The sequence below is a fragment of the Rhipicephalus microplus genome, chromosome X, assembly GCF_043290135.1.
Source record: "Rhipicephalus microplus isolate Deutch F79 chromosome X, USDA_Rmic, whole genome shotgun sequence".
Taxonomy (NCBI): Eukaryota; Metazoa; Arthropoda; class Arachnida; order Ixodida; family Ixodidae; genus Rhipicephalus; species Rhipicephalus microplus.
The window spans coordinates 138,552,672-138,567,852 of record NC_134710.1 but is presented as its reverse complement, the minus strand read 5'-3'; the positions used below and the strand labels follow the sequence as shown (position 1 = coordinate 138,567,852).

Sequence of the window (15,181 nt, the reverse complement as noted above, 5' to 3'; positions counted from 1 at the left end):
CAAGTATGAAATGGAGGATATAAACATTTTCAGTACATACTGTGAATGAAATACAAGTTATTTTTTATACGAGCACATTTAGCAAGAAGGCAAAAAAGGGAAGGTGCATCTGTACTTTGGAAGCATAGTAAAGAAATAGTGGATTAAGACGTATCGAAGGTAGGCCAGGCCTATAAGAACCAACATTGTATGTGGCTTCAAGGCACACATGTGCAGTTCCAGGTAATGCACCGAGGGTCTAAGGTGTTAAAGTGTGAATGCAGAAAATGAGAAATAGGCTAATGAGTCTGTTGATGTAAACAAATTGGCAGATCCCACAAACAGTGCGAATCGATGATATGCGAAGCACGAATTAGGAAGGTTGATATGTTGCTTAAATTCAGAAAAACGTTACAAAGTGGACGTAAATTATATCGAACCCGACTTCCATGTCACGATTATTATGTTTGGACATGTCATTTACCTTCATCGTCTATTCACGTCCTGTGATACCAAATTTGGTATATGTGGAGCTAGCGAAACGGCCGCGAGCGCGCTATGAGCGTAGCATAAAGAGATGTTTTACATGACATTCATATTATGATTACTATGTTTGCATGTGTCATTTCCCTTCATTGTCCATTCACGTCACACAATTACCAAATTTGTTTTATGTGAAGCTAGCGAAACGACCACAAATGCATCATGAGCACGGTATAATGTCATGTTTATCATGTTTGCACCAGTCATATACCTTCATCATCTATTAATGTTTCGTAACACCAAATTTGGTGTATATGAAGCTAGCAAAACGACCAAAGAGCACTATGAGCGTAGCATGTAGTTGTGCTTTACATGGCATGCATGTCATGATTTCCTCGTTAGGGTCAGTCGCTTATGTTCGCCGTGCAGTCATGTCATACCATACCGGTTTTGCAATATGTCATGTGAACGAAACCAGTGCAAGAGCAGCAAGACCATGGAATGTAAATCAAGACATTCATGAAACACATGTAATGATTTTCATGTTACGACAAGTCACTTATGCTCATCATACAGTCATGTTACGCCATACCAATTTCGGTATTGATACTATATTATCGAAACGCCCAGGAGAGCTAAGAGTCCTAGGCGGCTAAATAGATAGATACGGTCAAAGTCGCAGAAGTTTGCAAAGAAATGCTTTGTATTTAATAAACTAAAAGAGTGAAGCGGCAAAGCAATAAGGTAATGAGTGGAGCACAATTTATGGTCCTGCTCTTAGTTTTTCAAGCAGTAAAGGAAGCAAGAAAAGCATAGTGAGAAGTAGAAATGAACTGAGCATGCAGCACTAAGACTTGGTGGGCATTCTTCCGTAGTATGCCACATTAAGTTGTAAAACTGAAGACACTGGAGTGTATGTCTTTTTTCTTATTGCTGTTGTTGTAGCAAGCTGCTGCTTAAAAAACAGTCATCTGCCAGTTGTATGTCTGGTATATATATGTGTAGGTGGGGAGGGGGAGATGGGATCGTGAGCAACAGCGGATGCAGACAAGGGGACTATTTTCACAAGATGTTTTAGTTGGTTCTAAGATAGGAGTCTGCACATACAACTTGGCCTGGTCATACAATGCTGAAAAAATAACTTCATTGAAGAAAATGAGAAATCAAGTGTTTAGTTACATCATGCTCATAACAAAAATTTTCCACCGTGCAGCGTTCCATTGACTAAGGAGAAATTGACTTCTATGGTCTATCTATCTAGCCGCCTACGTCTGATCGCTCTCGTGATCACACTCCTAGCTTTGGGTAAACCAAATTAGTATGGGAGGGTAAGAACGTTTGACGAATACAATTGCCTGTCAGGTCATGAATAATGCCACAATCTCGTTGCGTATGTTGTCAAACCCTTTCTTCCAGATGAGTGGCACACATCTGGCAGGTATGCGGTTATGTGCCCCAGGTGATTAACTGTTTGTCTACTCAAGAATGGCAAGATATAATATTGGTAATTTTAACACGACAACATTCAGGAAAAGTCAGCGTTCACCTTATAAATGTAGTGAATATATATCAGGGCCGTAGCAGAAATGAAAACCAAACATTCTGCGTAGCAATCAAGTCTTTTACCACAGAGCCACACCAGGTCTCGACACTGCTGTGGAAATAGACACCACTCAGGCACAATGTCCATTGCAATTGCAATGCTAACTATAAAATTTTATAAAAATTACAGATGCACTCCTATGATGCAGCTGTCACGACCAGTTCACGTCAATTGTAATTAAGCGCCATACACTTTAGTAGATTTATGTAGCAGTGTTCGGGGCTACCATCCTTGAGAGCACAAGCGCTATATATCAGCTTACCACGTCTGATGTTGCTAGCACTCATGTTGCTGCTAACATCATTGTGCAAATGTAAACAACTGGTTATATAAAACATATCTGACTGTTGAACATACATCTGTGCGTACAACATTCGTCCGTTTTGCTAAATACACCACAGTCATCTTCCTTCAATGATACACGCAAGTCTCAAATGGTAAATTATGTTGTACAACATTTTTATACATTAACGGAAGTCACCACTTTTTCGGTGCTTTATTTGTGGTTCTCCTACATGAAGTTTTTTTCCCCCCTAGAAGTTCGCTAACTTTCAAATTACAGAAAAAAGAAAACAGGTGGCTATCTGTTTTTTTAATCTTTAAAAGCGATTGATACTAGTTTGTTATTTGCTTAAAAGGGTGCCATTTCACGCCGGAAAATGAGGCACGCGTGGGCAGGAAAACCTACGGGGTGCAAACCACACGTACTACATACATACCCAGGCGTCGAACACTTGTTTATGTACAACTATCGATCGTGCAGCTGTATGAGCCTTGAGTAGTGCCATACAGGCTCTTTCAATCTGATTCGTGTTTCTCAACCATGAACGACTCGCTTCTGCATTTGTGCACGATCGTGCAAATTACATAGTGCAACACTTGCATGGTTTAACCGACAAAGAAAATCGGCCTCGTTGACCGATAAAACGGCAGTAATGCCACTCATTAATTGATACATTCGATGAGCAAGCGGCAAAACAGTGAAAGCAAGTTGCCGATCAAGCACAGCGAAAAACGTACTCAAATATTAGTAATCACAAAAATAACGCTCAAGCACGCAGTGACAGTGCAAGTAAGGTCTCTAGTGCAAGGGACTATAGTGCAAGTTCAAGCGCTGCAAACACCATCCGCGTCCGTCAAGCACATGGGCAACGATAAGCACAATCGCAGTGCTCGTGTAAGGACACCGCAATCACCACACTCCCAGCGCAACACAAATGTGTACAGCTCGCGATCGCAGCAGGATCTAGTAACGTTGCACACGCCACACGCCGAGTGAACCTGAGGTTGCCTGACCACCTGTTACCCAAAAGCCACAGCACGCCACACGCTAGAAAAATATGCCCAGAGAACCAGATTACAGTGTACTAATTAGATTTAACGCCGCAGAGAACCTCAGGTTGCCTGACCACCGTTCTCCAAAAGCCATAGCTTTGTACGGATCCAAGCCAAGTTGGGTGAAAATAGCGAGCAGTCAGTCACTGCTCGCTATTTGGTAGGTGTTCTGAACTGGTAGGTGTTCTGTGTCACTGCCGGCGGAGTACGCGGCACTGGCGGCATATCTCGGTGGTGTTGCACTGCATCGTGCGACGCGGCACTCCGCTCTTGTGGAAGTGTCACAGAGTTATCCTTTCGCGGCATTCCGGAATTTTGGCGTTTCTGCTGCATTTCGCGCGCCAACTGCTCTGCTTGAAAACATCGTGACGGTGACGCCTTATTTCGTCGCAAGCAAGCTTTCAACGATGGGCGACCGTGCGATTGTGGTGAAGTACTTTCGTATTGCGGGTGTTGTTAGCGCGTACTGGCTAATTTCAATATCCCTTGTTTTCATCAACAACACTCTTCTGTCAGACAAGAAGAGGAAGCTTGATGCTCCGCTGTTTATCACGTTCTTTCAGTGCTTCGTGTCCTATGCCCTGTGCGTAGTACTAAGCTTTCTCAGCGAGAAACTTCCAAGTTTGTTTCATTTCCCCAAAGTTAACCACGACTTCAACACATTGAAAATGCTAATGCCGCTTTCTGCCTTTTTCGTCGCCATGGTCACATTCAACAATCTCTGCCTGAAGCACGTCGGCGTCGCCTTTTACACCGTCAGCCGTTCACTCACGACCGTCTTCAACGTGATCTTCACGTACGTCGTGCTGCGCCAGACCACATCAGTGCCTGCCGTTGCGTGCTGCGGCATCATTGTGGCGGGCTTTCTTCTGGGAGTAAACCAGGAAGGCCACATGGGATCTTTGTCTGTATTTGGTGTGACCTGTGGTGTGCTCGCCAGTGCAACTTTGTCGATGTACAGCATCTACACGAAGAAGATGTTGCCGGCAGTTGGGGATAGTGTATCGCTGCTCACCTTCTATAATAATGTTAATGCCCTGGTGCTCTTCTTTCCTTTAGTCATACTTTTTGGTGAGGTGCCTGTCATCTACAGGTTTCCATTTTTGTCAGACCCTGTGTTCTGGAGTCTTATGTTTGTCAGTGGAGTCTTTGGTTTTCTTATTGGCTATGTGACAATGCTGCAAATTCAGGTTACATCACCACTTACGCACAATGTTAGCGGTACAGCAAAAGCTTGCACTCAGACTGTGCTTGCAGTAGTCTGGTTTTCCGAAGTGAAGTCGGTTCTGTGGTGGATCAGCAATGGGTTGGTACTTCTAGGCTCAGCGGCATACACACGTGTGCGCCAGCTCGAAATGCTGAAACACCACATGAACACTGCCAAGCCCGAGGGCAAAGGTGGCAGCAAAGACACCGTCATGAATGTTTAAAGTCTGTTGCTCTACTTTTGCTAGCATCAGTTAGTGAACCTTGTAGTTCATTCAAAATCGCACAGTTCTGTTAGTGATGCAGTGGTGTCTGTCATATGATTTGGTGTGGCATATTGTGGACAGTGAGAATGCAAAAGAGCTTTAGGGTAGTACAATAGTGTGAATGAAAGTTGTATTTACGCCAGGCAATGTGTTGAGTATTCTGTAACTTGACTGAATATGTTTTTTCATCATGGAACTTTTTATGTTCATTCATAATATATACTATGATTTTAAGTGTGTACTTACTGTATTTTGTACACCTCAGCACGCACATTTGGTGCATGTGGGATCTTTTTCGGATTATGCTTAAAGGCGGTGTGTGTATCATCTGACATGGTCTGGAGCGAATCCTGTGAAAATATTTCCTTGTGATAAATCAAGAGTGATGAAGCATATGTGTTTTACATCGTTCTTGTAAGACTAAATTGCTTTTTTCATTTTTCATTTGTAAAGTATTGTTACTAAATACTGTGCTCACAGTATTGAACACTGTGAATACCATACAGCGCAGTAAATACTGTGCTCACAAAATAACAACTAATCGGAAGCTAAGATTATAAAGGCGTACTGACACAAAATTTCATGGCAAAGATAGACTGTAGGATCAATTCCCATGAACATGTGTATATCATCTGCAAAATATCAACAGCGAGTAGAGCTTAAAAGGTATTATACATCACTTTTAAAGTTAGCATGCATGTGGTCTTCACACCCTCGAAAGTGACCCGACGTGCCCCCCTACTTCCCTCGCATCACCACGCTGAAATCAATGCAACAATTTGTGATGAACTCATAACCACCATTTTTTTCTTTTCTCGCATTTTCTCCAGCAGACTACTTCGTGGCAGCTGCTCGCGAGTCCATAGTTGCGGTGCACACGTTGAAAGTTTTGTGTTTCGTGACACTGCTGTCCCGTTTTCTGCTTAAAAAGACTTCCTTTCAAACAGTGTGTCACAGTTCTGTCAGCTGACTTGGTCGAGCGTTTTGCTCACTAATTGGTGATAGGTGCACCCGGCATTTTGTCGTTCTTGGAGCTCTCTTAAGCCGAAACTGAGACTGGTCTGTAATGGGGAGCCTGTAATCATCTGTCATGTGCTGCAGGAAATGATGTGTCGTGTAAACAGGCCCCCAGCAACACATTGCAGTCGAAACAAGCCAACATTTTTGTGTCAGTACCCCTTTAGGCCCTCAACAACACATTGCAGTCGAAACGAGACCAATATTTTTGTGTCAGTATTCCTTCAAGCTCATTTAAATAATTTTTTAAGGAATTAGTATTACTCAATAGGTGAATTGGAGGGAAGTGGAGTTGAAGCCCTTTTGACAGGTTACGCTTGCAGATCCGCATTCATCTCAAATGGTATATAGTTCTATTGTGTGTTGTCCCCAAAGTTCATTAGTTTAACTTCTCTGGCACAACCCTATGATTTTTGAAGCCTTTCAGGAATACTATGATTTCAGGAGTCTAAGATTTCCCACAACAGTTTAGAGTTATGTTCGTAGTTTTTGCTAAATTACCGTGGATGTATAGAGCCATTTGTGTGCTGCTTTATTCTGAGTTCTGCAACTCCAGCCATATAAGCTTAAGTGGAACTGTGAGTCAGATTGTGTCATTTTAGCAACTTAGCCAATTTTTGCTGCTCATAAATGAGTATATTTTTGCTTATTACCTACTAAAACACACACCCTTCTCCTTTTTTCTTAACCAAAGTCTGCACATGAAGCAAGCACACTTGGTAAATGCAGGAAAAGGAAATAAACTTCAGTATATACTGAATCGAAGAAAAGAAAGGACTGCTTGTTGACGGATACATTGTTCCTAATTATAAATTTATAAAATATATTTATGAAGTATAAAATGGGGACCAATTGGGGTTACAAGATTAAACAAAGCATTAACCCTTTCAGGGTCAAAGACGTACATATACATCATTCCCTGTCATTTATAATGCGTGCCTTTTTCGGTCATTCCTTATGCTTGGCATAGGCTGCCACATTGCAGGAATATGGGAAGTTATTTCCTTGCGCGAATATCTTCCTTAATTTTTTTTATCATTTACTACAGCGCTGTGCTGGCTAGTTTTGGTTTCATTCTTAGGCCTGTTCCTGCTTGTTGTGCCTGCAAGACTGATGGCTCACCGGTTTAGAATCTTTTTAAAAGGTGACCTTTTTGTTACTCTCTCGTTTGTTGCTTCTAGGTAAGTGATCACACTTGTCTTTGTGCTGGCGCTGACCGACACAAACAATGCTGCTGTAGTTGCATTTTTTGTTTCGGGGACCCACAAAAACGGCTCTGGTCTTGTTGGCGATAACACGGAGTATTATAGGTTTTGAACTTTCGCTATGAAAGTGCGGACCAGTTTCTCTGCCGTTAGTGTGTCTAGTGGCGATTCGTCCGATCTGGCAGCGATTCCACGGTTGTCGCTTGGCTGCGAAATCGATTCAGTAAATGTCAACCCGTCATGATAAAGTTACTTGTAAGTTAAGACTTGGATGATGAGTTGGTAAAATCTCAAAAGCGCATGTAACGAGGCTAGATTAAAAGTGGCTTTTCTCTCCCATGTTTCTACGTAACGCCACTTTGTGCACTCATTTTGGACTGCACACAAATGTTTATTTCCACGCATAGCTTCTTAACAGTCGTGTAGGTTTTTTTTAGAATTTATTTTACTGTTACAAATAAACAGTGTGTATGATTTTTTTGTCATTTTACAGTCACTCAAAATTTTGGTCAATTTCTACCCTAAATAGACTCATCTAAAAAATTCAACTTGGCAATTAAAAAAAGAGAATATACATTTCTGGCCTGCATTTTGCAAAAAAAAAAAAAAAAAGACCCTCAAAGGGTTAACATGCCCTTTTTCAGCATGTGGGACCTGTTGTTTCTTTTTGCGCGGTGGTAATGCAACATGTGTGTTTACTTCAATGCAAATGCTTTGAAAAGATGGCCGCTACATAGTGTTTTTCTTTTAAGCAATACAGTTTTTATAAAAATTGTTTTATAGCCATGCTCCAGTCATTTTTGCCCACCAAATCTACCTTAAGGCTGAAATACTGTGCTGTAGCTAAAGTGAAGTGACTAATTAGTGAAAACTTCCAATTTAGTCCTTGATTTGAGGACAGTTGTTTATATGAGTAAAGCTGTAGTCTGGGACATTTTACGACATATCCATTTTTTAGAACTTTCTATAGTTGCACACAGTCAGAAATATTCATCATCGAATTTTCTCGCCGATACTGAAACTGACTGTGCTCACTGTACAGTAAATGTGGCCGCTATTTTACGTCAGACTGGGACTTCCAGTGACAAGAAAACGATTGCACTTGAATCGAGATGCGTCGAAGCAAAATGTGATCAGGAAAAATGGCAACTAGCTTCAAATACGAAAGTCAACCGTGTATTCTTTGCGTACATTATGTGGTGCTTCTGTATCTCAGACTCATCTCAAAACAGGAGACTGTATCTCAAAACAGGATCCTGCTTTAATGCACCTTCATTCAAATTCCGTCACTTCTTTGCCACCCAATGTTCCAGTCTTAAGTAACAGAGTGGCCACATTTCTTCCATGCTAGGCACATTCAGTTTTTATACATGCGTGAAAATCTGATGAATATCTCAAAGTGTGGGCAACATTTTCTCGAGTGCAAAAATGTAAAGAGCATGTCTGTCATAGGACTTGTCTAAGAAATGTGAATTAAAAAAATTCTGTTTAACTCACACTTTTGCAAAATAACCTAATCTAGTCACCTATGTTTAGTTTGCATACGTGTAAGTGAAACAATTAAAGATCTATCTTGCCTTTTGCTTTTCTGTGTGGTGTCACCTTAATCCTGCATACTTAGTTTTGTTTTGCTTCTGGTTATTTTCACTGTAGAAACATTTAATTCCATCTCATAGTTCCATGGAATGCTGCCTCTCGCAGCTTAATATTACAAGAGTATCCTTTTTGTTTTAAGTTGTTTATTTTAAACTCAAAAACAGACAGTGGATGGACATCTTGTCGAAATTATGATGGGTACTTGTGCAGTAACAAACTCAAATGTCTTCGTTCACAACCAGCCCCGCCGCGGTGGTCTAGTGGCTAAGGTACTCGGCTGCTGACCCGCAGGTCGCGGGATCAAATCCCGGCTGCGGCGACTGCATTTTTGATGGAGGCGTAAATGTTGTAGGCCAGTGTACTCAGATTTGCGTGCACGTTAAAGAACCCCAGGTAATCGAAATTTTTGAAGCCCTCCACTACGGCATCTCTCATAATCATATGGTGGTTTTGAGATGTTAAACCCCACATATCAATCAAATCGTTCACAACCAGTGTACTTGTGCCTAACCTTAAGCATTGATCTCCATATTGTTCGAGCCGCCTCACACGCTCACAGAAGCGCACGCAGCTTGACATCGAATTAGAAAGGCTTCGGGCGTTACGTAGACGTGCTGAGAGAAGATACAGGCGTACCAAGTCGATTATTGATCTCAGAGTAGCAAGGCGTATGCAGAAAAAAATACAATGCCGAAAAGACAAACTGCAGGATCAAAGATGAAAAGCTTTTGTGAGTCATTAGACCCACACAAGCCATTGTCTCATGTATGGAGAACTCTACAGGGTGTTCGCTCAGGCTCCATGCAACGTCACCCCTTCAAGGCTCTCGCACTTCGTCTCAACCCCCGTGAAATTGACGTTGCAAACGATTTTTGTGCGAACATCACCGGCGGGACAGTCCTATTCTCCAATGTGCTTTTATGCGATATCCCCTGTCCTCGAGATATAAGTATGGATGCTCAATTTTCTAAGGAAGAGCTAGAAGTTGCACTCACACTGTGTAGGTGTTCTTCTTCACCAGGGCCCGATGAGATAACGTGTTCGGCTCTGCGTCACTTAGGCCAAGCAGCTAGACGAAAACTGCTAAATTTATTTAATCGGTCATGGGAAGATGGCATTGTACCTCAATAATGGAAACGGAGCCGTCTTATGCCACTTCTAAAAGCAGGGAAATCCCCTCTGGTGCTGACATCATACCGGCCTGTAGCTCTCCCCAGCTGCGTTGGGAAACTCATGAAGCGCATGATTCTCACGCGCCTGGAATCGTTCCTTAAATGGCACAACATTTACCCCGACTCCATGGTGAGATTTCGACGAGGCCGTTCATCGATTGACAACGTCATCGATTTGGTGTCATCAGTAGAACAGCAGAAATTTAGGAAACGACTAGCACTTGCGCTCTTTCTAGATTTGAAAGGTGCATATGACGTTTCCCATCAAGCTATGCTAGACACACTGCCATTAATTAAACTGAGAGGGTGAATATTTTGATAGATCCGGAGCTACCTGACACGAAGATCCGTTTTTGTATATACTGAAGATGGCCCGACCTCGGACCACTACACGTGCCGTGGCATCCCGCAAGGTGGTGTTTTAAGCCCAGTTCTTTCCAATCTTGCTTTGCTTGGCCTGGTTGAAGCTCTCCCGGAAACAGTCAGTGTTTCAATATATGCTGATGACATCTGTGTCTGGGCATCTGCATTGACACGTCTACAAGTTCGAGCAAGGATTCAGAGGGCAGCGTCGCAAGCATCTATCTTCGCACGCAAGGTCTAACAATCTCAACAGAAAAATGTGCACTGGTGGCCTTCACGCACAAGGCGATGACAAGTTACCCGATAAGCATTAATGGCTAGCCCATCTCTTATAAGGCTAGCCATCGTTTTCTAGGTGTCATTGTTGACTGCGACCTCTCCTGGAGCCCTCACGTGACTAGCTTCAAAATAAAACTGGTATCGATTGCCCACGTCCTGAAAGCCATCGCTGGAAAAAAATGGGGTCCGTCGTTCAGTTTTATGCTACAGCGTTACCAGGCACTTTTTATTGGTGTACTGCGCTACAGTTCTCCGCTGCTTACTAAAACTTGCAAGACAAACATTCGAGCACTTCAGAGTGTGCAAGCACAGGCACTACGTGTTTGTCTCGGCCTACCACGAACTGCCTCAACCGCTGGAACAGTTATATTGGCTTGGGATCATCTCGTTACGACCTATGTCACAACCGACGTGCTCAGAGCACATATTCGACACATTTCATGGATGGTATCGAATCATTTGACATTTCTGCCAGAACAACGACCGCAGGTGTCGTTCTTTAAGGTCTCGTCAGCTCCCACCGTGCTTTGCTACCATCAGGTTTTATACCCTTGGCACGTTCACCGTTCACCTCGTGGAGCCTACGATAACTTGATGTGCGCCTTGCCGTCCCAGAAATAAGAAATAGAAAAGTCCTTTCTTTTTTGGCCTTGAAGCAAGCGACTCTGGACTGTTTACACACTTTCTACGCTGACAGAATCCACGTATACACGGATGGATCTACCACCCAGACTAGCTCCACCGGCGCCACCGTCATTTCATCGCGACACATCAACATCACTTACAAACTTTGTCACGTGAGCACATCGACTGGTTCGGAAATTGATGCCCTGCGAGGTGCCATCGATTATATCAAGCAACAAGCGGCTAATCGATGGGCAGCATTCTGCGACTCCAAGGCGGCTCTACAATGTCTTTTGTCGGCACTTCGTCGTGGGTCGTATGAACAACTGGTATGGAAGATCAGAGGAATGCTGCACTATGCGACCAAGGACACAACGCTGTGTTCCAGTGGATACCAAGTCAGTGCGGTATCTTCGGCAACGACCTCGCCGATGAAGCAACCAGAGATGCTCATGTGCTAACAAACCCTGTGTCAGTACCTTTATCTAGGATTGACTCGGCTAGATACCTAAGTAAGCTGGCGCAGGACATGACTCTCCAGAAATGGCAGTCATCACAGTTCGCACATCATCGACTATATTCTCTCGATCCATCTCTACGACTGCGGCTACCATCTGGTCTTTCTAGGGAGGAAGGTAGAGTGTTGTGCCGTCTGCGTCTGGGCGTAGCCTTCACCAATGCCTACTCATTTAAGATAGGGATGGCCGACAGCGCGGAGTGCAACGACTGCGCCGTCGATGAGACTATTGAACACATCTCATGTTACTGCCCGGCATACACAAACGAGAGGCTTCAGCTGCGCAGTGTTTTAAATCAACTGGACAGAAGTGATTTCACTGTTGAGAAAGTATTGGGACCATGGCACTGCCCATCCAATTTCCGAAAGGCAACGAAAACACTGTTGCATTTTCTCAAAGACACTGGCCTGTTTCATCATTTGTGATGGTGAAACTGTTATGCGTCGGCCCAGTCAGTGACCTTTTCTCTACTCCTCTATAACTTTCCTTCCCCTCTCCCCTTCCCCAGTGCAGGGTAGCCTACCGGGCTCAGCCCTGGTTAACCTCCCTGGCTTTCTCCTTGTTCTCTCTCTCTCTCTCCATATTGTTGCTTGAAAAAATGCAGGCACAATATTATATACAAAACTTCAGTTTTCAGTAGTTCAATAGTTTCTGAACTCAATTATTTTGTCCCTGCACCATTCTCAAATAGTGAGTGTCAATATTATTATTTCTGCTTGTGTGCCTTTTCCTCATACTTGTGTTCACCCGCAATGGGAATTAGGAAAGAACTTAGTGGTTTATTGCATGATTTATGGGTTGTGGTCACATGAAGATAAGTTATAGGGTTATGAGGATATACTAAAAGATACATGAAGATATATTAAGGCAGTCATGAAGACATATGAAGATATACTTAAAACACAATTATAGTGCAACCTTTCAAAAAGAATAGCAGGAAATTATTTACCTTTTGTTCGTCCTAGTCAGTTCAGCATTTTTCACTTCACTGATAATACCTAGAAACGGTTAGGCATTACCTAGGAACGGTAATTTATTTGTTTTGTTGGAAACCTCATAAATGGAGTTTTGTTACATCAAGTTTCAGGTGTATTTGTGAACCTGTAGATGAAAAGGAGGTCAGATAATGACTAAAATTGTTATTGTACGTCTCCAAAAACAGCCCTCTAACATAATTGACGAATGGACATGGTGCATAATTTCTAGTACTCTACTGTTCTCACATGTGTATATATATTTACAGGCAGATCCACTGCACTGGCTTAACCCTTTCTGAGGAGGAGGAATAAACTTTATTATAAGAAACCAGCAAGTTAAAGTAGCCGCAAGTTAAAGTAGTAACATGTAGTGACAAAACATGTGTAAGTATCAGCTGCAACAAAACTTATCCAGCAATGCTCTAGCATGTACTGCTTTGGCAGTGTCGCACTGGGCAGAGGCTGAAAACTTAACGTACCACAAAGGGTTAAAGATGACAGCCAGCATTGGCTCGCAGATATCCTGAGCTGCTCCTGGCAGCAGAAGCGGGCCCTCAGAACAGCTAAGAAAATGGTTGGATGTAGTGAAGTAGGCCTTGAAAATGTTGATGTTGAGGATTAGGATAGAAAGCAATATAGTGTTGTCGGGAGCACTTTTGTACATCATTAATATCAAGTTACAAAGGTCATGGTAGGTGCCCATATAAGAGGAGAAGAGCCCCTCCAAAAGCTCCACAAGTTTGAAGTTGGCTGTTAGGGGCACAAGTGTACTAGGTGAAAATCTTAACTCGTAAAGCATCGTAGGGATTCTGTTATGCATTTCTAATGCCAGCACTAAAGTATAGGTAACTTGGTGCACGTGATTGGCCACTGTGATGCCATCACGTGTATGCGAAGTTTTCTGTCTTCGTTCCAGCCGTTCAGTCTGGCGACACGTTCGAAACCGTCGAGCCAGTCCTCGGAATCCTCGAAAATATCATCACGAAAGACCTCTTCAGAAACGAGTGCATCTCGCTAATACGCCATGCGATTTAGGGTTAACGCCAGTGCTTTATTAGTCAATTCAAAATTATAAACGTGTACATGCGGTCATACTTAAAAGATAAAATAGATATGAAGGCTGGTGCTGAATGCGAGGAAGTCATGGGCCATCTACTACCATCTAAATTCAGCCCCACCTGTATTAGTTTTTCTTTTACGTAATGGTTTGACGCAATAAGGTTCCTTCGTATTGTTGGGTCTACTTTAGTGGAATTCTACTTTTGAAAAAAAAATGTTATGATAAAATTTTAGCTTTGGCGACTTCAGGATTTCATTTATCGATATTGAGACAGTTGTCATTCCAGATGTTGGCACAGTTTGAAAGTTGTGGTGAAGCAATGAGTACGCAAAGTTGGCGAGCTATGCTATTCTGAATGTAATGCATTTATTCAGAATTTTCATTGCGTAATCTGTCGTAAATGATCAATCAATGCAGTATCAGGCCACTACATCCCACATGCATACGTCAATTCTTTTTGTTCGGCGACTTTAACTACCCTTCAATTAGCTGGCCCCTCCTCTCCACTCCAAACACCTCCCCAACAAACGAAGCTAATCAGTTCATCCACCTTACTCTAGACTTTAACTTGCGCCAAGTCATATCATGCCCCACTAGAGGGAACAGCACACTAGATCTTTTACTAACCACGAACCCTGATGATGTAAATAGTGTAACGGTGTTACCTGGTATCAGTGATCATAGCGTTTTGCACATTTGCTTATCCTTGCCTCTCATAAAGTCACCCGAAACTAAAACGATCACAGATTACAAAAGAGGAAACTACGACGCCATATATATGGGACTAGCACAATTCCACGAAACCTTCCGGCATTCCTACCAAAATCGTACCGTCAATGCTAACTGGGAACTGTTCAAAAACAAGCTCATAAGTCTCAAAAATACATTTATCCCTACTATTCTTATCAAAACCGACTCACTCAATCAGTGATTCACTAAACGCCTAAAATCCTTACTCAACAGAAAAAAACGCCTATACCGATCAGCGAAACTACGCAACAATACCAACGCCTGGGAAAAATATCGCCTGTGCGCCGATCAGTACATGAAAGAGGTAGCTGAAGCAAAAGCTAAATACTTCTCAGTGGATCTGATATCTATACTACAATTGAATCCTAATAAGTTTTGGCGTTTGCTTTCACCAAAATCAAGTAGCAACGAAATCAAACTTGTTGATTCAGGAGGTCAACCGATAAACAGTGAGGATTGCGCATCCGTCCTTAATGACTACTTTGCATCAACATTTAACCCCGCCAATAGCACTGCCGTCTCGCCCTCTCCCTTCAGTTGCCCTCGAGAACTCTCCCCATTCGACATAAATCCTGATGGAATTTCTAACTTAATTCGTAATCTTCAATCTTCTTCATCGGCTGGCTGTGTCTGTATCACCACCAAGCTTTTGAAAAACACTGTCCATTATTCTAGCCTATTACTTTCTCTAATATTTTTGCAATCCTTAGAGCTGGGCACCGTTCAAGACGAGTGGAAAAAAGCCCAG

The 15,181-nt window shown here is 42.6% G+C and overlaps 1 protein-coding gene and 1 long non-coding RNA gene across 2 annotated transcripts in view; one reads left to right on the top strand and one right to left on the bottom strand.

Moving 5' to 3' along the window:
• Positions 1–14,841, bottom strand: part of LOC119176543 (uncharacterized) — a 38,253-nt gene extending 23,412 nt beyond the window's left edge. Inside the window, exon 1 of the long non-coding RNA XR_012887020.1 lies at positions 12,596–14,841. This is a non-coding gene — a long non-coding RNA (uncharacterized LOC119176543). The remainder of the gene's footprint in view (positions 1–12,595) is intronic.
• On the top strand, positions 3,512–8,678 carry nac (GDP-fucose transporter nac). Its single transcript, XM_037427885.2, has one exon. The coding sequence runs from the start codon at positions 3,808–3,810 to the stop codon at positions 4,828–4,830; it is 1,023 nt and encodes a 340-aa protein (XP_037283782.1). The 5' UTR covers positions 3,512–3,807; the 3' UTR covers positions 4,831–8,678.
• Positions 14,842–15,181: the final 340 nt, after the last annotated feature.

Coding starts and splice junctions, on each gene's coding strand:
- nac (XM_037427885.2), top strand. CDS start 3,808: ATGGGCGACCGTGCGATTGTGGTGAAGTACTTTCGTATTGCGGGTGTT.